The 22,763-nt window shown below is 34.9% G+C and overlaps 1 protein-coding gene across 1 annotated transcript in view; it reads left to right on the top strand.

Annotated features, from left to right (window-relative positions):
* The window catches only part of raptor (regulatory associated protein of MTOR complex 1), a 35,403-nt gene extending 19,180 nt beyond the window's left edge, over positions 1 to 16,223 (top strand). The window contains exons 15-26 of the mRNA XM_085949489.1: positions 1,717 to 1,880; positions 3,287 to 3,399; positions 3,659 to 3,794; positions 4,636 to 4,859; positions 5,955 to 6,030; positions 6,358 to 6,490; positions 7,676 to 7,944; positions 8,677 to 8,796; positions 10,607 to 10,802; positions 12,579 to 12,695; positions 12,791 to 12,919; positions 14,697 to 16,223. Coding sequence (XP_085805615.1) covers positions 1,717 to 1,880; positions 3,287 to 3,399; positions 3,659 to 3,794; positions 4,636 to 4,859; positions 5,955 to 6,030; positions 6,358 to 6,490; positions 7,676 to 7,944; positions 8,677 to 8,796; positions 10,607 to 10,802; positions 12,579 to 12,695; positions 12,791 to 12,919; positions 14,697 to 14,763 — 1,744 coding nt within the window. The 3' untranslated portion in view covers positions 14,764 to 16,223. The remainder of the gene's footprint in view (positions 1 to 1,716; positions 1,881 to 3,286; positions 3,400 to 3,658; positions 3,795 to 4,635; positions 4,860 to 5,954; positions 6,031 to 6,357; positions 6,491 to 7,675; positions 7,945 to 8,676; positions 8,797 to 10,606; positions 10,803 to 12,578; positions 12,696 to 12,790; positions 12,920 to 14,696) is intronic.
* Positions 16,224 to 22,763: the final 6,540 nt, after the last annotated feature.

The following is a 22,763-nucleotide window of genomic DNA, read 5'->3' as shown; positions in this document are numbered from 1 at the left end:
GCATAAATCGTTTTCCCGCACGGATCGTTCATTTTTGAAAGTCCCGCCAAACACCCATAAGAACAATGTTAAATAATCCCGCATTAACCGTTCCCCGATTTATCGTTTTCCTCGATCTATCGTCTAAATATTATGGTCCCGTCACAAATATTATCCCGATTGACCGTTTTTGTTGAATATTTTTCATTTCACTTTCGTAGAATTGTTTATGATACATGCAGACCTTTCAGTCGCGTCGGTTTCCACCGGTCAGTGGGTGTTAAAGCTTGCCTCGCATCTCGTATCACGAATTTTTATAAGTCGCAACTAAAATGCCCCCCATGATGAAAACTAGAACTCGAGCTAAAAAAACTTTAATTCAAGACGTCGAAAAAAATCCAGGAGAAAAAGAAGTGTTTTTTTATTTACATATTCCGCATTTATCGTTGTTTTTTTAGGGTACCTTGAAAATCGTAGAATCGGGGTTTCACTGTAGTACGAAAGTGAATGATTGTGCTCGGTGTCACAAAGTTGAGTTTTGATGATGATTAATGTCGTTTTGATTAGTTTGGTAGCTGTAACACCCAACGTTGATGGCCTTAGTGATGTCTAGAATGTTCAGCAGTGGTGAGTAGCACCTTTTCATATTCTGTCTGCTCTTTTCTGTAACACACTTTTTCTTTGTTGTGACATTAGGTGGCCGCAGACGTACAGTTTTCGTAGCAGGTTGAACATGGCACAGACAATAACTGTTCAATAACTGTACGTTAGTGGCCACACCACAGATCAGTTTAACTACCCCATTTAAATCTGTCGAACTGTCAACATACGTGCCCATTACACGTACAGTTATTGTCTGTGGCAGATAAAGTGTCAAAAACTGTGGAGGTTATGTTCGCGGAGATCATACACAGGGGTACCTAGTGTTAAATTAGTTTTAAGTAGGGTATACTTGAACGATATTGATACACGAATATTTTTACTTTGTTAGATTTATTATGATTACAATTTATTGTTTGTGTAAATATATGTCCAGATTCTTTTATTTTGAGTAAATTCTGAATAAGTCTGTTTCCATGATACCTAGACATATTTTTGTATTTAAGTAGTGGAAAATATTGTTTGCGGTACACCTAGTTGACTTATATAATATGAGTAGCAAAAGAACTAATACGCAACAAAAATAATATACTTCTTATCGAACGAACTTAGAAGATTATGACAGAACTGTCAAAATTTGCCGCCAAATTGCGCCAAGAGCCAGCTACTCCTACTTTACGACACAGCTAGCTAACGTCACCCGAGAACTTTCAGCTAGTTGAAATTCCAACAGTTTTACAAAAACACGGGGGAGTGGCGGGTCGCTGGCAGTTTGAACCTGGCACCAGATCGAAAACTGTCCGTCTATGGACGCAGCAGATTATCTACCAAAGATAACTGTATGGCCGCCATTACGTATTAACTGGCATGTTCAACCTGTTATGAAAACTGTACGTCTGTGGCCAGCAATTGTCATTTCAAAATACACGCTTCGGCGCATTGTTTCCTGTATAATTTTCAAATGCGTTTATATGCAATCTAAAAATGAATTGTTTGAGACTTCATTGGAAGATATGGCCACATTTACAATCTGATTTATTTATTAACCTGTCCATGCCATAACATAACCATGTCCATAAATGAACAATGGTTTTGCTCGTGTTAAAAAATTATTCTAATTTGTGGGAAATGTTGCAGAGAGCGCAGCCGTATGTACTCGGGCGGGGCGATAGATACGGGGCGGGACGTGCTGGACACGAGCGGTCCGCCTAGTCCTGCTGAGAGGATGATGAGAGTATCCAGTTCCAGTGCCATCGCCACCCTTGGCACCAATTGCGGCTTGCAGGGATTGCCCACTATTGGTAACTTCTTTCTTTCTTTCGACCATGTCCGATCCTAATAGGATCATATGGGCCTCCACAGAGTAGAGGTTTGTATTGACAGATTTTGTTTTTTTACGAGAAATGGATGTCAGCCACTTGCTCAACCCATTAGGTCCATACCCTGACACACACAAATTGAAAAACAATATGCGTACTTGCTAGACCCAGGATTCGAACCTAGGACCCACAGCTTTATAGTCCAACGCTTAAGCCGCGCGGCCACCGTGGGTAACTAACTACACTTATGCTATTGCTTTAATTAAATGTGTGGACTTACAGGCTCAGCAACTCACACCGATCGCCGTGATCAACCATCATTTTGAAATGACAATTAAACCCAAGGATTTTATTACTTTGCATTGCTAGTATAATAAAATTTCAATTTTGCGGTCTTGCCATATCAGAAACTTGTATAACAATACCTCTGTTTACTATAATATCACATATTTTACTGTGATGACTACATTCCAATGGCTAGCTTTGCAGTAATGCGTCAAATACATTATGTGCTGATACAATAAGCTCTACTCTCACAATAAGTTCTGAATGCCTACACATTTTCGATTCACATCAAAATGCGCGCTCATTGATTTTTTTTTTCTCTATGGATTTAATTAAATTATTATCTATGTCTGGTGTTTACGTCTATTATCTATGGTCTGCCGCTTGGGTTCTATTCAAAATATTATCTATGGATGCAATATCGCAAGTAGTTTTAACATATTATGCACACATAGAAACTGTTATAATTAATTGAAATTACCATGAATAATGAATAATAATTCAAAATACTAATAAATTAGAGTTGGCACTTTCCATAATAGAATTTATAGAGATAGTGATCATTAAAAATATTCTGCGGAATGACAAAACCATAGACTAAATTTGTCGCCGTACCAGCATGTGACAGCACGTGACGTGATCATAGTGTAATCGCAGCATTAGTCTTTCATTTTTGTTTATTTATATGCTGTTTTTTCAATGTGTATTTGATCCAGAACAAGAACCGCAAGGGACAAATGAATGGATTCTTTATTTTAAAAGTTTGATTATACAACCTCCATTTTGTTATGGTACGGTCCCTATGATTTGTGGTGAAAGAAGTATTTTACCATTTTTATTAATATCTTGGTTTATTTTCCAGGTTTTGGATCAGTTTACATGAAACTGTGGTCGGTCCTATTAGTCTTTCATTTTTGTTTATTTATATGCTGTTTTTTCAATGTGTATTTGATCCAGAACAAGAACCGCAAGGGACAAATGAATGGATTCTTTATTTTAAAAGTTTGATTATACAACCTCAATTTTGTTATGGTACGGTCCCTATGATTTGTGGTGAAAGAAGTATTTTACCATTTTCATTAATATCTTGGTTTATTTTCCAGGTTTTGGATCAGTTTACATGAAACTGTGGTCGGTCCTGTGTTCCATGTGCGCCGACCCACACCCCCATGTCTCGGAAATGTGCAATAAAATAGTCAACTACATAAAAAATCAGGTATTTTAACTAGTAAAACAAAGTTATTTATTAATTTCAATAAGAGTAGTGGTTTGAAAACTTGTTTCACAGCAACCTAAATAGTTTGTAATGATTCTTTTACGACACTTTTAAAATGCATATTCTGTCCAGCCAGTTAAATTTTTTTACAATTCGCAATAATTATTGGTGAGAAAACACTGTACAGTGCATGTGCCAATCATGTTTGAAGTATCTTCGTATTTTTAAAACCTTCAATAAAACTAATATTTTTGTGCAGGTTTTGGAGCTAAGCCTCTCCCGAGAGTTGTGTGTGGAGGGAAGATTCGGCGGGAATGGAAGTTCATCTCTTCCTCCTTCACCAAACACGAGAGCCACTTATTTGCATGACCATGCGAGAACATTGCCGCTGCCTGGTGAGTGATTAATATTATAATATTTAAACACCTTTAATTTGATATATGAAGCGCCGAATTTCAAAAGCCCCTAAAACAGTTTTTGAAATTTTTTGAGTTAGATATGTATTTAGATGGATGTTTTTGTTACCTATATGATGGCCAAAGATTGAACTTTCAAAAACGCCAAAAACCGTCATTATGTATGATCAAAAATTTGGGTACATTTCAAAACCCGCTAAAATGGTTAGGTGTGCATTTCAAATATGTACCCCTTAAATGGAAAACCAAAATACCCTTTAGAACGTAACGAATTAAAAAATAAATACATAAAGTTCACAGATTTAATAGATATGATTTTTTCTCATTTTTCTCAAACCACTTAAAATCGTTTTAGGGGCTTTTGAAACTAGGCGCTTCATATATGTACGCACATCTTACTTTATATATAGTGGACAATCCTACTCAAATGATTTGTAGATTATAAATTGCTAATACATGGTGCAGAAAGGAGACGTGATTTTGAGACCGTGAGAAATCATTGATGAGAAATAGTCAGGTCTGTTCGTGTTGAGACTAAAGGTCGATACTACCCTGAGGTGTTTAGCAAAATTGGTCATTCGTAATATTGTTATTTGGACTTTTGTAGTGCATGTCTAAGTCAGATGTGCGATTGGAAGGTATGTTGTGATGACGAAGGGTAGTGTGAGGGGTGGATGCCATAGTGGCCTACTTATATCACCGCATAGGGACAAGACTATTAATTAAGAATATTAATAATATGTGACTTCAGGCTTATTTCAGTGAACATATTATAAGCAAATAATTTTCTTGTAAATATTGTAACCGTAACATGTTTCAGGCAACCGAAGTCGCAAAGCGGTACTACCTCCGGCGATAGCAGAGGATGGTGCAGGTGTTGTGGGCGGTGGAGCGGCTGGCATAAGTGGTAGCAGTGGGGGCAGAAGTAGCAGTGCGGGGTCAGAATCGGAGAAGAAAGTCCGCAAACCCATCGTCACCACTCAGTTTGTGGAGTGGGCCAGCAGCCATTTTGCCGGCAGCTCACAGGATGATAAATGGCAAAAAGTGAGACTCATTCATTAGCTTAATTTGTATTTCGTTATAGCTAAGCTAAGTTCTAGTTTTTTGAAGTCTACTTACCAGACCGGATTATGTAAACAATCGCGTTAAAAATTGATTTATTATTTGTTGACTCTGGTCAAACCTATTTATGTTTTATTTCTATGAGCTTTTGTAATTAGACAAATCATATTATATATATCGTATTTGTCCGCTTTGATCAATCAATTACAGAGTTCCCAGATATGCAAACCAATAGCAACCCTTTCTTCAGTGTTGATATGCTTGTGTACCTCAGTTCCTGGTAACCAACAAGAATGTCATCAGTGAAGAAATAAATCGGGAGAGTCATAGCAGCAAATGGGTGCTACTTTGGTCAACAAAATCTACTAGTATCCTCTTCCGTCATACAAAAATCCTGATTACAAGATCTTAGTTCGACGAGGGTTGAAGCCGATGAGTGTGTGCTTGATGTGTTTGGGAGAAAAGTGCTGCGTAGGATATATCGGCCCATAGTAGAAGGAGAAGAGTGGCTTATTCGACATTACCTAGGCAATGTTTCCCAACCTTATTTGTCCCATTCCCCACTTCTACGCTTCAAAAATCTCCACGCCCCTTACAAAATTTTATAGTTACCTATAAGAGAATAATGAATATATTGTTGATCTTTTTTTAAATTTCACTTTCATATTCCTGCCGTTTTCAGTCAAAATAATAAGGAAAAGTACAAATATAACAGTGCTGCCGTCTTTTTCTCGGAAAGTCAGGATTGCAATATTAAAAATGCGTTTCTCCACAAAAAAATGTAACAAATATTAACAATATGCGCATTGCCTTACAAAGCATTCAAATTGTACCCCCTCGGTGGGGCGAACGCGCCCCACGTTGGGAAACACTGACCTAGAGCTATCCAACTTCCTCCGAGAAGAATGTATCTCCGTATTCGATAATGTTCGATGGAGCAAACACCCAAAGGATTTTGGCCTACGATAAAAGGAATTAGATGAAATTTTCTTGGAGGAGACTTGGGGACTCTGCGTTGTTAAGCCACCGATAATGGATAACGATGAGCATTTGTAATCAAAATCATTTTTTTTTCAGGATATCGAGAGCCGAATGTATCAGGAAAGACAGTGGAGGTACAACAGAAACATAACCCTCAGAGAAGAGGCGAGATGTAAGATTTTAATGAATTAATTATTTATTAACTCGTAAATCTGTTCATGCTTTGCGATTAAAAGTGTGCGAGAGAGATGCAATGTTGGTATTAATTCGTTAGCATCATTCTAAGTCGATTCTATGCTACACAATTTTTTCCGGTACAAACTTAACTTTGTATAAATAAAAAAATATTCTTGGCCGCAGTCTTGAAGGGTTGCTGAGTTTATAATTTGAGATGGTGTTAGTACCCATATACTCTATTTAGAGGGTGGACACAGTAAAAGAATAAACAATGTCTTCCACTATTGTGTCATGTAATAATGTGATTATTTTGTATTTCCAGGTGAGCAATTAAGAATGCCAGTGAGTCGATTAGAGTCGCAGGTGTTCAATGCCAGAAGTCCCTTGCCTCCCTCCGTTGTCATCTTTCACCCGTACGACCAACACATTGCCTTGGCTGCCAAAGATTCCTTCGGGTAAATATTTAAATATTGAAATTATAATTTTTTAGTCTTTTTGTTGGGATAAATAACTTGGCTTACTATCAGATATTCATAGGCTGGATTGTAACAATGCCTGTGAGATTGTCATTGCGGAAGGCAATTTTCGATCAACCTTTAATCGATTCAACCAACTTTTGTATTTTAATCTTTTTGTATTTGCATGATTGCGTAAAATGATTTTGCTAAGAAAACAGTATTGATGTGTATGCAAAATCTCATATAAAATGTGACCCTGGCGAGTGCGGATTCGTTATATCGCGATCTTTTTTTAAAACTGGAAATTGTGGAAAGGGGAAATTACCCACCAAATTTAATTTTTAATATGGATGAGAATGCCGTTTATTTCCTCTTCTTCTCTCAACTCATTGAAGAAACTGATGGAGGTGATAGAGATGGCATGCGGATTTGATGGAAACAATTTAATATGTATTATGAAAGCTATCAGAAACATCGACGAAGCGTGGAATGAAGTCACCCAGTCGTGTATGAAGGTTGTTTGGAAAAGGTTGTTCAGTGAAATTGTTGAAGTTCACTGCAATTATGAAAATGATATTCAAAATATCATCGCAGAGATTAATCTTGTACCCATATCCGGAGGCATCGAAGGTGTTGATGTAGATGATATTCAGACTTTGTTAAAATCACACGGCGAACCCTTAACTAATGAAGAGCTTCAGGAAATGGACTGCCATACGTCCCTAGAAAATGATGTCACCGAACCTGTTCCCGTGCGAAAATTAAGTGTTAAAACCATTGAAAAGGCCCTTTCTCTTCACAATCAATGTCATGCAGTTGTTAGAAGAGAATGACAAAGATTACGAGCGAGTGAATGCTGTAAAACGTGGTTGTAACGCATTACTTGACAGTAATCGCAAATTTTGCACAATATGTAAGCGTAGAGAGATAAAACAAGTGATTGTGATTTGATTGTGAAATTTCGCTTATCGCGACCATGTCCAGAACGTATTCCCCGCGATGAACTGGGGGTTACCTGTAGGTACATTTTTTTTTTTTTTTAATAACAGTGCAAATAAATTAGTGTCTCAGTTAGGTACAGAGTAACCAGCAGTGTTTGTTAGGTATATAAGTAAAGTCGACATATCTAAACTACATTGATAAAAAATACATTTTACATATTTCTGTGTTTGATATTTTCAGTATATGGGACTGGGGAACCGGTGCTAAGTTATCCTATGGGCAATGGCGCGGTCCGAACAACACGACAATGCGGATAGCTGCACTGCAGTATGTGAATGCACACGATGCGGGCCGCCTCATACTGTGCGGGTCGGCCTGCGGATCTGTTGCTCTCTACCGGCCTGGTGCAGGGGGATCCGCTCCGGGAGCCAGGGAGCCTCGCCTCGTCACCGCATGGCGTGCCCTCACCACCTACAGCGGAAATCAGATGTCACATCATAAAGCGCCAGGTTTGTCGCTCACTCATTCCTTGTTTGACTGTATTAGCCACAATATAAAAGCTGTACTTTATTTTTATATTCAATACTAATAATTTTTGAATGAATTGAGTTAATTAACACGTTCGTGGACACGACGTCTATAAACGTCATATTCTGTGAGATGTGATATGACAGGACGTCCATTGACTTCCTCTACTGTGGAACGGAATATATCACGACGTTTATAGAAGTCGTATTTTGAATTAAAACAATATGTTCCCTGTCTACTTGTGTCACAATGCGAACATATTTCCATTAGATAATGTCGTATCTTAAGATTTCATTTCTATATAGGTATGTATCTAAATCGAAAAATTAAAAAAAGTAACATTAGTAACATTACTAATACAATAATTTCAATGTGTCATCACTAACATATATTAGCTAACACGTGTCTGCGAAAGTGTTAAGGTATTGTGGAATACGATACACATATGGGAAGAAGAGGGCCAATAGATTTAGACTGGTGTTGGGTCTGTGTAGGAAGAGACGCAACATACCTGAAGTTTAGGCGGTAAAGGGAACTTGTGGTAGACAGAGGGGAGTAGAGACTTACTGGGGGCGGCTAAGATCCACATTGGATTACTAGCCCGATGATATTGAAAGAAATTCATAGATAACAATTGAAACTTACTTATAATTTATCTTTTATCCCATTGAGTGATTAAACACTATTATTGATTTTGTAATGATTATTTCCAGGTTCAGGTCTGGTGATGGAATGGCAGCAGACTAGTCAAAGCTTGGCCGTGGCAGGCGCGTCGGACGCCATTCAACTTTGGGACGCTTGCTGCGAACGGAAACTCTTGGATATTCCTACTGGTGAGAATCATTAAATTGATAAATATTTGCTGAAACGTCAAGTGGGACAATCGTCAGTTCAATTTAGCTTGTTTCAGTCACAGCTGAGATGATGAGGGTATCTTACAAGGCTGCCTTGATCTTCAAATCGATTCAAATATTGCAGATGATCTCTTGTCTCCATGATCAGATGGGTTTTGGGATACAGGGACGGTACAGTTTGTCTTAAATTCTTTTAATTTTAATCATAACTTGATGGGATACGAAATATCAAATCGCATGTGACTAAATTGAGATTCGATGATGCAGAAAGCATCACAGTATTTTATCAAGAAGTTTACACCTTCTTATGTCGTCAACATGGTACCTTTTTTTTGGGCTTGTTAGTTAATCACTCAAATGGCAGCATTATTATCAGGAGCGCAACAACCCGGAGTCGGTTCTGGTGTCCAACAACTATTTCCACCTGTCTTTACTCGTATTGGGCATTTTCCAGTTTGGTACTCCAAATATACAGCAGTCATTTTCAACTCAATTTTGCCAGTGAATTTTTTGTATCCTATTGGATTTCTTGACATTTTTCTATTTGCTGATTGATCATCATTTGTATGGTGGACATAACCTAACCGGTCCAGTTACAAACACACTACAAACTTTGTACAGACCGTCATTGGCGGCTCTATGCTCGATGATTTGGTAGGTCAGTTTTATATTATTTTAATTTGCCTTTTCGTTGTACACTTAAAAGACGTATAGCAAATTGGCTTTTTATACATTATAAAAGAAGTGATATAAATTGTTAGATAGTTAGATTAAAAAGATAGATACCTACCTATCTTATACTACTTTAAAATGTCTATTTTCACATCAAACAATCAAAAATATTTAATAAAAACTCCGTAGCTTTTTCATTAAACTATCACTATCAGAAAAAGTGTTGTGTACTGTTATGAAATGGCGGGATCATGTATATATAAACACTTTTTATATTTCCACTGATTTTATTAGAAGGTAACTTTTACGATTAATATAGCAGATTACATTTTAAAGGGTAACTTTTATACAATGGTTTAACTGTTTAATACAATGAATGCAGTCGATGCGTTTTAGTCAAAGGTTGTATTTAAACTAAACTAAAAAGCTATTTTTGGTTGAGTACTATAATAATACAAAACAAACAATGACATTGCATAATATGAAACTTTCAGACAACAATAGGAAGTTTGAAATAATAAAAATATAAAAAATAATACGGTTGAAACCATGTTTGGTAAGTAATATAATACATGCTCATGCTTAGTAGGTAATATAATACATGCTCGATGAAATCGCGAGGCAATAATAATTAATAACAGAACAACGTTTTATACCTGTTTCCTTTAACACACTGAAAAATGTATTGTTATCTCTTTCTGGGACAATGACGAAAATCTTGCCTATGCATCGTAAAAACAAATTAAAAAAAAGACTGGCGAAATGTGTGTTTTCTCCATTTCACATATGGAAAATGAGAGAGAAAGAGAAATAGGTAGAAATATTTTATTCCGGCATATTTCCAAATGCCCAAATTATAGCGACCGAGCGGATTCATTTTGTTTGAATTTTATACACACAGTTCGTTCGTCCGTGTGCGTCTCGCCTTGACGTGTTAGCCGATAATTATTATAATACATTGTACCTACATCTTAGATTATAACCTACATAGATTGTAAGATGTTTATTTTTGGAGGGTCATTGACCAATTGACCTAATGAACCAGCCGCTATTGCAGACCGTAGAGATCAAGTATTGTCTCACTCATGTTGTGGGTGTTTTTTGTGAAATATTGCAGAAGCGGAATGTTCGGCGAGTTGTATCTCCCGCAACGGGCCGCTGATATCATGCGGGTTTAGCGACGGCAGTGCACGCATCTGGGACGAGCGGGTGGCAAAGAAGCGCACGCAGGCTAAGCGCACCGTCCGAGACCATCAAGCCATGCTGCTGCAGGCACACCTAGCCGCCGACGACAGAACGCTCATCACCGGATGGTATGTCAATTGCATTCTCTTTTTTCCTCCTGCCAGGCAAGTCCGTGCTTAGGTTCCGATATCCATAAACTGTGTCAAGGCAGGTTTCTCTTCGTGCTATAAAGCTGCCTGACCAAGGCCTGAACAAAAACGAACCATAAGTGTTAGTGAGCAAGCATTCGGCACGCTTATATATCCACATTATGCGTTAGTGTAAAATAGAATTTTTACGGCTGAATTAAAAAAAATTTGTACAAGTCGCTGGTAAATATTGATTTGGATGACTGTAGTCATTTAAAAACTGTGAGCATGTGTTGCTGAAATTAACTGTTTTTGTGTTAAGTAAAAAGGTTAATTATTTTTAGTTAATTTAGTAGAAAATATGGTTAACTATGTTGTGTTTAAATTTGGTAGCCGTACTGAGAAGCAACATGATGGTTTAATATTAGTTTTATATTTAAGTTAATAATAATAAAATTGAGGCTCTACTGTGTGTTATATGCAAAAAACACAGCTTCATTTTGCCGAAAAATACCCACTATATTATTGTCTTTCTTATTCTCTTAAGCTTGTATTTTTTATTATGTTAATGGTATCTCTTTTTGACTGTCAAAAATCACACTACTGTGGGCCTGTATTATGTATGTGTACTAAATAAAATTCACTTTAAAAGATTCAGTCATTATAAACAGTATTTCTCCAGCTTTCGATTATTCTTTCAAACTATTGAGGTTTTTAGTATCAAACGAACAACAAAAAATTATGTTGGTTTTGAGCTCTGTCCGCAGGAAATAAAAGCATTTTAATCCCATATTTATTTTACTTCTTCAATGTGTAATTATTAAGCTCATCGCAGTGGCCATTTGCAATAGATAATGTGGTTGATTGGCGAACTTTGCTCTAAGCGATGTGTGTGTCGAAAAATGTTGCTCAGAGTAACAAGGTGATTCAAGACCAAAGGTGCTAGACTGGATATTTTATTCTGCTGAAAGAGCAAGAAGTCATGATTTTTTCAAACGTAACCTGTTGTCTTTATTAATATTGTTGAGGTTCTGGTATTTTTCAATGGCTAGTATAGAAGTGAAGCTGAAGAAATGTTACTAATACTAATGCTTAAATTTTATAGTGAACATCAAACTTTTGTGCTGAACCATTCATTTAGATCAGGCGTGTCCAATGTGCGATCATGAAAGTACATCCAGCGATCATCATGATATAATAGAACGTCAATAGAAGCCACCAATTTGTTTGTGATTCAATACTGTCAAGGCATAGAATATTTCGTCACTGTTCTGGCAGAAGACACTAATTCGAAAAAATGACATATTGAGTTAGTTATACCAAAATGTTCCTTATTTCAAACTTTACCGTCTGGAAACCTTCTTAATAAATAAACAGTCTTTATTTTAAAGTCATCCTTTTTACGATTACTTAATAAACTCACATGATAGACCATTTCAAACATTTTAACAACTTCAAAGTCAAATTACTCAAAACTAGTATTCTCCAGTTAGTGTGTTCTGCCAGAACAGAGACGATTTATTAATTCAATCACTGGGAATCGTCAATAAATCGCGAGCCTAATACTACAAGGTTTTAAGTGTTTATTTTTTTGTCAAAACAAACCTAACAGTTTCTCCAAAAATAAACACTTTTAGTTCTGCGCACGCGAAGTGTTGTAGTACATTTGAATTCTTCTGAATTCTTTGGGCTCATGGCATGGTTTAAATTTCACATGTAGATTGTAGAAACATTCCATCGATTGGAATATAAATGTCTTGTTTGTAATTTTTCTAGTATCGCTGGGGAGATAAGAATATACGACCTGAGAAAATCTTCTCCTATTTCATGTATACAAACCGCGCAAGGAATGTCAGCCATGTCGGTCCATCAATACGCAGATATTTTTGCGTGGTGAGTTTACTTCAATATCAATTAAATGATTAATACAAATAGATAGTCCAATAATTGCCTGATGTTAACTTGTCATTTGATTTGTCTGATTTCAGTGGCTTTGCAAACCAGCACATTGGGGTCTATCACAAAAATGGAAACGTCCTCAACACAATTAAGTTTCATGAAGGTTTTATGGGCACGCGGATAGGACCTGTTTCTTGTCTCTCGTTTCACCCTGAGAGGTCAGTATATCCCCAATTTAATCATAATAGTTTATTCAAATTTGAATTTTTATTTATTCAAATTTTATTACCCACTTATACTTTAATTTGCAAATCTTTGACCATATAAAATTATCTTCATTTAATCCAAAACGTAGTTAGTAACAATAATTTGCAACTTTAAAGAATAGTCCTTTTGGCTTAGCACTTTCGATGTGAAATATTAACTTCATTTATAATTTTTAAATGAGTACCTAATTGTTTTTATTGAACCTAATAAGTTGAGCAATGGCCACATCTATTTCGCGAAAAAAAAATCTGTTAATATAGTCTCCATTCTGTGGGGGCCCATATGATATGATATAATATCGTGGGCGTACAGGCAGAAGTCACTAACTCCAGTTGTGACGAAATTGAGATTTTAATGTCATTATAATATAGAAAAAGTAATGCTGCTTGACTGGCATAAGTCACGATTTAAGATTATTGAACATATAAAAAAATAAAAGTAATGAAGAACTCAAAAAATAAAGATTTTACAACCATTTTAAGAAAAACAAAAACACAAAACATTGATTATCTCAGAACTGTGTATTTGGAGTTAGTGACTTCTGCCTGTACGCCCACGATATGATCCTCTTAAGATTGAACACGATGATGTCAATAATTGTTTTAATTCAGTGACATCTAATTTGGCCCCTTAGGGTCAAAGAACTGGACATAAAATAACATAATATTATGTTAAGTAATGAAGAGACTTTAGACAATGTAGGACAATGTAAATTTACTTGGGCTCTCCTATAAATTAGAGGAAAATGAGATACGTGTTTTTGACCCGAAGGGGCCGAATTGAACTAGACAATGTCAACGAAAGTTTCAATTATTTTTTGTAGGGTGTGTAGTTGCAATTCTCCCTCACAACCTTTTGACGTATGCTCGTACGCTCGATCTTATAGCACCTGTATAATATGAGCATGGATTTACTGGCACCAATAAATAGTGTGGAAATTAAACTATCGCGATAATAACTGTTTACATGCAAAAGTACTGACTGTCTCTCCAATCACATTCTTCATGTGTTTGACAGGTTGTGAAAATTGGTAAATTTCAAAATGCTCTGCGGGGTGTAGTTTTTATTTTTTCCGGCAGGCTCGCAACTATCGTTCTACTGCGCATGCGCATAAATTCATAAACTGCTAACCTTGTTTGATCCATGTATGCAGTATTGTATCATGCACGATAATACGTGTTTACATTTGCATTTTATTATTATGGTCGCGACAATAAATATTGCCTCTAGTAAATTCATTATTATGTTACTTGGTTTTTTCTCAAGGACTACAAGGCTCACTATAGTAGTGAAGCTGTGATACGAAACTGTAAATTTCGATGGTAGTGCTAGTTGTTGCTCATACTTTGAACGCAATATGGTAAAATGTTTGTGGATAATGATGATTAATGTATATTGAAAAAGTTTGTAATAATTTGAATGAAGTATGTAGTTGAAAATCTTCATTTATTGCAAACTGATTACGGCATTGCATTCAAAGATAATCAATAACTAGCACTACCATTTTAATTTGCAATTCAATGCTACGGCCTGAATATAGTCGATCTTGGGTTTTTTCATCATGGAAAATTAGTAAAATACTACCTTTTCTGCAATCCAAACTTTTGAAATTTTAAAATTACACATGTAATTCGTAATTCGAATTTTTGTTTTAGATTGCGAATTAACAAATTTTTGCTGTATATTGTAAATTAAATGCATATTGATTTGAGTGTTGCATTGTTTCAGATGTGCCTTGGCGGTGGGAGCGAGAGACTCGACGGTGTCGGTGTACAGCACCGACCCGAAGAGGTGATATTCATATTCGTACTATTATATTCCGTTACCCCTCCCCTTCACCACATGCCAGCCTTCTGAACCGTGAAATCAGCAACTAATTCTTGTTTTATGGTGTTAAGTAATTAATAAACAAATATTTTTTTAATCCATTGCATGAACCAGTTTTCTAGTTCAATACTTTTGATCATAATTGCTTAAAAATGTTTTATACAATGTTGTATAAATGAGTCTATAATTAAATGAAAGGGATTAAAAGATGGCTTGTTCTGAGTCTATTCTATTATGAGATGTTCTCTTGTACAACAGACATTTTTGACATTGTCAGAATGATATTTGTTGCATGGGAGAATAGAAATGGAAGTACATTTATAATACAACAAAATGTAGCTGAGTTATAAAAATTGCTAAAGTGACATCGTTGGAACATATTTTCCCTACACAATCGTTATTAAGTGAAATAGTAATAATTTATTAGTTGTTAAGATCAATCCAAGTTGAATATATGACATACTGATGCATTGAAATTTACTATATTAAGACTTACCTACCGTACATTTATATATAATATAATCCCCTAAGCAAGCAATCATTAGACGTGGCAAAATATTTTTTGGTTTTTACATTTTAAATACGATTTGATATCATAGCTAGAAAGTTATATTAGAATATATCCATATTTGATAGGAAAACTGGTTCATTTAAAATGTATGTATGAATAGGTTATGGATGAAGCAAATAAATTGATCATTAATGTTGTGTGGAGTTTTGTAATAAACAAAGTAGATTAATAAATCTACGCACTAATAATTAAAATATGTAATTGTTTACATAATGAATACTGTCCTATATTCCGTTTCCAATGAGTTTAAAGGGGTCATATTAGTACTCTTCTGCAACATCTTCTTGGCTACGCTTCTAGGCGCTGTTGTCTACTAAATGGGAGGAGCTTCTTAGTTTATAATGGAAGTGTGTTTTAACAGTTTTAACACGTAGCCAAGAAGATGTTGCTGATGAGTAGTAAAATAGAATGATGACATAAAAACTCATAAATAGGCGTGTATATACCATGTCTTGTGTTCAGATTGCCTATATACGCAATATTATTATTAATACATGCATAAATCATGTTGCTGCGTTAGCGCCCAGATGTTGTATGTATTGAGAAAGTGGACAAACTACAAAGAATTTGGACTCAGGATAGATGGAGTCTTATTCGCATTTCATATTAGGAATTCAATTAGGCAGTTCAATTTTTTGAATGATTATACGTGTGGTTGGATTGGTAACAACTACATTATTTTCTTCCTTTCCCAATGCAGCCCCAAAAATAAAATGATGGTTTGCGTTTTGGTTTGAAGTCTGTTGCTTGTTCTACATACGCATTTTACATGATTTAAGAGATTATTCCTTTAAAAAATAATGCCAATTGGCTGCCAACATAAAATTGATAAAAAGTTTTCTTTGATACGGCAAAATGTGGGAGAAATTTCAAATTGAAGTCAAATTTAATTGTACACTATCAAATCCTGTGAATTTATGTATTCAAGGCTTATTTTGGCAATATCTGTACATATAATCATGTATGTAATTAACTATTTGGGTGAATCTGAAATTATAGTGGAATGTCTTGGGAATAAAGACCATTCAAAGTTGCTAATTTAGCTCGACTTAGTTGGGCATGTCTTGACCGTATTTTAAATGGTTTTGTTATGGACCACTGACTTTTTTCCGTAGATCTACTGAGTGCTATAATATGATGTATTATTATGTATGGATACTGTAGGCGACGTAATCTATGTTGCTGATATTGGCCTCTTAAAGATATGCGCGTATCTTAAGGATTTACGCTCTTAAGTATGGTTAAGTATCGCGCCTTAAGGCTCCATCACTATAGAAGAAGTTTTTTTATCAAAATTTTTTGACGTATTTTGCATTTCGATGATACAATAACTTTTTAAAAATCATATTTGAATATGGTACAGATGTATAATTACTTAATTTTGGTAAAAACTGGAGATACAATTTCTGTGCATTAAACACATTGATATTATTACAAAGTTCCATAATATATACAATACCGATTATTCATTCATCGGATGTTCTTCTTATTGCAATGTTTTCCATAACCTATTTGATTGTTACTTATTATTACATTGAATGAGCGATGTGGTGTGAATGAATCGTAATGACATGGCGCTTGTGCTGTGCTGGTGGACGATTATTGTTCGATGCATTTGTGTTAAACATATAATTCTATTTTACATTACACTCCTTCACTATTACAAGGTTGTGTGGAACGTTTTTGTGTTATCCATATTACAGATAAATAAAAGAATACATTGAGGATGCAAAGCCAGAAGGGCAGAGGGCATAAGCGACATTTTGGCAAAATGAAACGTACTGAAAAATATATTTATGCGGTACTAATAATTTTTTTTTGTACAATAAATTTGCAAATTTACTGACTATTTTTAACACTCTCAAAGATATATTATGTATATTTTTAATAATAAATTTTTGAAATTAATCTTCTAAACATTGTGAAAAGTACGAGGGTGGGTCAATAAGTCCTTAGAAAAGCCGACAGGTGGCGCGAATTGTACTGTAAGCAGTTTGTTTTCATGCAGCGGCACTACCGATTCAGTATGCTGCGAAGTTTCAATCAGATCGGTCGGGTTGTTGTGTGTTTTTCGTACATTTAAAAAAAAAATTTGCTTGTGGAAAATGGAAAAATGGAAAATGGAGAAAATTGAGCTTAGAGCTGTTATTAAACATTTTCATATAAAAGGGTTAACAGCAAAGGAAATAAAAAATGAGTTGGATTTAGTTCACGGCATATCTGCTCCTTCACTTGCAACTATTTATAACTGGTTAAATGAATTTAAACGTGGTCGTACATCAACAAAGGATGAACCACGCTCAGGACGTCCTGTAGAGGCGACTACACCAGAAATGATCAATAAAATCCACGATATGGTGTTAAGTGACCGAAAATTAATGTTGAGTGAGATAATTGAGGTTACAGGGATCTCAAAAGGTAGCGTCATTTCTATTTTACATGACAAATTGGGCATGAAAAATATTTCTGCAAGATGGGTGCCGCGTTTGCTCACAGTCGACAATAAACGCAATAGGGTGGTGGCCTCTAAAGCCCTGTTGTCGCTCATGCAACGCAATCCGGATGAATTTTTTCGTCGCTTTGTGACTGTAGATGAAACATGGATACACCACTATACTCCCGAGACGAAAGAACAGTCAAAGCAGTGGATTGCGAAGGCAAACCATGTCCAAAGAAGGCGAAAACCGTAAAATCAGCTAGTAAGGTTATGGCTACTGTATTTTGGGATGCACGTGAAATTATTTTCGTTGACTATTTGGAAAAAGGAAAAAAAATAACAAGGGATTATTATGCATCTTTATTGGACCAGCTAAAAAACAAAATTGAAGAAAAACGGCCTCATTTAAACAGGAAAAAAATCCTCTTTCATCAGGACAATGCCCGTGTTCACACATGTTTACGATCAATGGCTAAAATTGAAGAATTGAAGTTCGAATTGGTCGACCACCCACCGTATTCGCCAGATTTAGCCCCCAGTGACTTTTTCCTTTTCCCAAACTTAAAAAAATGGCTAAGTGGACAACGTTTTTTTTTCATATGAAGAAGTCATCGATCGGACAAATGCTTATTTTGAGGACCTTCCGAAAACTTATTTTTCTGACGGTTTAAAAAAAATTGAGAAACGTCTAACCAAGTGTATTGAGCTCCAAGGAGATTATGTTGAGAAATAAAAAAAAAATACAAAAATAAAAAGTGTTTTAATGCTTTTTTCTAAGGAATTATTGACCCACCCTCGTAACATACAACCTTGTTATATTGAAGTTTCCTATTTGTTGTGTATCCAATGACATTCAATAGAGCGTATCTTAACTAAAAAGCCTTCAAATATATATCATTATGATATATTTATCCATCTAGTGACAAAATAAAAAGTAAGTTAGCTATTGTTCTAGAAGCTCAACACCCGCTCTTTAACTAAAAATGTCAATTTGAATCTATAAATATTTTGAGCATTTTTTTTTTATTAGCTAGCTATAATTAAATTATACGGCCGAGAGAGGAACCTGGAATTATAGGTGTTATAAACTACAGTAAAATGCGTAATTCGAAATTTGTGTGTAATTTCAATTTTGATGTAATTCGAATTTTGGTGTACTAAATTCGAATTTTTGATGTGATTCGAATTTTGGTGTACTTAATTCGAATTTTGTTGTAATTTGAATTCTTGGCCCCATTAAATAATTTTCATATAAAATTCAAAATATATTGCGATTAAATGCTTGATAACTAAAATTTCACGGTAAAGAGGTTACACTAATATTTATTGTTTCGGTGCAGCGTCTAATAGAAAATTTTGATTCCATCGCCAAAGGTAATTGTAGCCTATAATTTACATTGTTAGAGTGTAGAACGCTTTAATTTATAATTCCATGTATCCGTAATTCCCTGGACTTTCACATTGGTTTCTAGATAATAGATAGACGAAATATATACAATATATTTACATGAATTCATAAAAATACGCTCCTAGAATATACGGTACGAGAGTTCTGCGATCCCGTGGGCTCTTATAAGTTTTGTACCCAAATATAGTTTTATACCGATGCACGGCTATGATTAAAGCGATTCTCTTGTACTAATTAACTTCTATACATTATAATAGATAGTGAAGTCAAAATATTAATGACAAACTGCCTTGAATTGATTACATATTAAATTCAAATTGTATCGATTACTAATTAACACAGACTGCTTTTTAAAAATGTTTATTTGTTGTGAAATTAAGTACCACTATTTTATCGAATTCATTTTTATAACTGATAGGCTGTGTGTAGCTTATTGAAAACTCCTGTATGATGTTCTATATTATATAATATTATATTTTTTTTACATTGAATAATATATGAATTGAAATTATTAATTTTGGCATATTCATATATGTAATAAATTTTCTATGAACAAAAAACACCCGAGCATATCTGTACTATGCTGCAAACTTTTAAACGTGGAACTACGTCTGGGGTTGCATAGTTAATAAAAGACTTTAGTATTGCAGGTCATATATACATTTATTTTGTTTAGTTATTCTTAATAATCGATGTACGTGTTTGTTCAGTCACAGTTGTGTCTATATCGGTGGCGAAGGGTGGAGGTAGATCCGGCATCAATAGTGCACACTATACTATGTCAGTCATACGTATTTAATTTCATTGAACTAAGACTACAAATTACAAATAGTGTTGGTTAGCTTTTAAAATTCAATTAAACCCTGTGTAAACCAAGCCATAATAGATAATACTCAAAAGATATTCGTTTATCTATAAAATATCTAAAACAACACATTTAAATTATACATAATTTTAGATATTTATATAGGAGAATTATTTTTATTTATTATGGTTAGGCAGGGTTTAGGGATTTTATAAAACTAACCAGCACCATCTGCAAGTTGTATTCTTAGTTCAATGAAAACAAGTAAGTATGTCTGACAAATTAAATGTGCACTATTTATGTCAGATCTTGATAGCCTACCTCCACCCTTCACCACTGGTCTTTATATGCATGACCTCGCACTGTAGGGTGACATAAGTTGTTCTGTTAATCGATGACTGCAATATGAGTTTGCGTCATGCGTGACCTAAAATCTAGCCCTGTACCCTCATTTATGTTCGGCTTCTTTTATGTGTGCTTTTTTTAAAACATTGCACCCTCGGTCACCCCTCTGAGCATTTGGCCGGCCGCGATGGTATTTCCAGAGAATGTTTAAATTATAAGCTATGTCTCGTAACTCTCTTATTTTAACTCACAGGTAAATGATAGCCTTGTCTTTAACTCATTCACTGCGAACCTGTTAATTACTATTTAATTACCACATTTAATTAACATGCTAATAGTATCTAATGGCCAACTAAAGGCAACACACCAGTTGCGTTGGACACACGGAATGAGTTAAGCTACAAAAAGACGTACTGCTCACTTCCGTATTTCAAATTACACTAACGCAAACTGACTCATATTGCACCACAGTGCCACGGTCGTTAAAGATAGCCAGTTCCGCTGTGTCCCCAATCATCTATCTATATATTGTTAGGAAGTGACATCTGTCTATCCAATAGTACAACGTAGCTCTTATAGTTTCCGTGCAGTTACCCAGACTCGGGGGGAATACGTAGTTCTACGTCAAAAATTTCCTTGTCAAGTCAATTTATTTCAGTTATATATATAATATATAATATGTATGTATACCCAGAATAATGTAATATTTTAGGCCAAGTAAACAACTTGTTTTAGTAAAAAATTATAAATTTATTGAATTTCATGAAATATTGCACCATGACTAATAATATCTGTACTGTCCCGCTTGTAAGATGACATACTGACAACAAGGTCAGGCAAGTAAAGTAAAACATGATTTTGACAAATAAATTTGACACGGTAAGGACAGTTGACTTTTTTGAATTCAGCCAATGAATGTTATTACACATGTAGAGGAAGGACAGATTCATGTGGTTGCGTCAAAATCACTGTTTTAGTGTCATTTGAAAGTAACGTTACCAACACCTAAATGACTCGCCTGCACTGCCACAAGAATCTGACACCATTCTACATACAATGAAAGTCTTTTGAATGTATGTAGTATTTATTGAATGGTAAATGATATCCAAAATCATTATAAAATTTTGATATCGTAAACTCATATATTATGTTTTAAGGGATACATTTTATTGAATAACGTTTAGTAGAAATTAAATTATAATTTGGAGAAGTCTAAAGGTCGGTACTGACTTGAGCAAATTTACGCGTGCAAACGTTCTTGCAGATAAAATTTTTGTACACAACTTTTTTCGTGCACGTAAAATGCCCTCTAGTTCTGAAGGAGTTCAGCAGTTGTCCAGAAGTGAACACGTCCAGACTCAGCACACACAAGCTCTTTGATGAAATCGAAAAAACCGACAAGCTATTGATAGTATTCGTGCCCGCAAAAACGTACACGCACGCAAATTTGACCTTGTACTGGCATGAAATCTGAGCGCGCAAATTGGCTTAAGTCAGTACCGACCTTAGTAATCATGGATAGTTTATAAAATAATATGGTTTTATTCTTAATAAAACCTTTAAACTATATCCGTGGCTCGAGTGTCAATGTGTCATGTACGATTATGTAGAATTATTAGATAATAGTCAATTAACTCACTTTTTGAATAAGACCACAGACATCAAACGTCTGAAATATCTTTTGTAAAAAATTCCATGTTTGCCTCAAATTTTTTGACCGATTTAAAGCACTTTCCCCTTAAATGAATGCCCGTGTCTTATTTCTGCTTGAACATCACTTGTTTTACCTTTACCGTCAGCCTGTCAATTGTCATGTTAGGTGTAAAATTGTCTGTTGAAAAACTTTTTTAGTCATTGCTATGTTGTAACACAAATGATAGCGAGTATGATATATATATATTATATATTTTTTGCGACCCTTAGTATTAAGTTCACACAGAAGGAGTGTTCATAAGTTTAAGCAATACTTCTTATTTATATGCTAATAACAAGAAAATATAACCTATTTACAATAATTATAATTTTCCTGTGACGGAAACATAATATAAAATAATGTGTACATTCGGTATGGTGATGCATGCCTTGAGATTTACTAATGTATTTACCGATCATTTTTAACTTAAAGAATATATTGGACCGAGCAAATAAAACTGAGCACATGATATTATTATATGATTTTACTTTAATTTTTTTAGTAAATGCCTGTAAACTACGCGGATAAAATACGCATTTATTTTAAAAATACAGAAAGAAAGAAACTATAACTTTTATTCTCTTGGTCCACTATTTCATCTTTGTTTTGTAATGTTTTTATGTGTTAAATTATTATTGCTCCGATCATGAGTCAATTATTGTTACGTACCTATTGTTTTAAAACTATTATAAAATCGTTGTACACTGTA

This window comes from Rhyacophila brunnea, unplaced genomic scaffold, assembly GCF_057557595.1.
Source record: "Rhyacophila brunnea isolate RB1 unplaced genomic scaffold, BYU_Rbru_1.0 scaffold_22, whole genome shotgun sequence".
Taxonomy (NCBI): Eukaryota; Metazoa; Arthropoda; class Insecta; order Trichoptera; family Rhyacophilidae; genus Rhyacophila; species Rhyacophila brunnea.
Note: the sequence above shows the minus strand (reverse complement) of the source record. Positions and strands in the feature narration are given on the sequence as shown.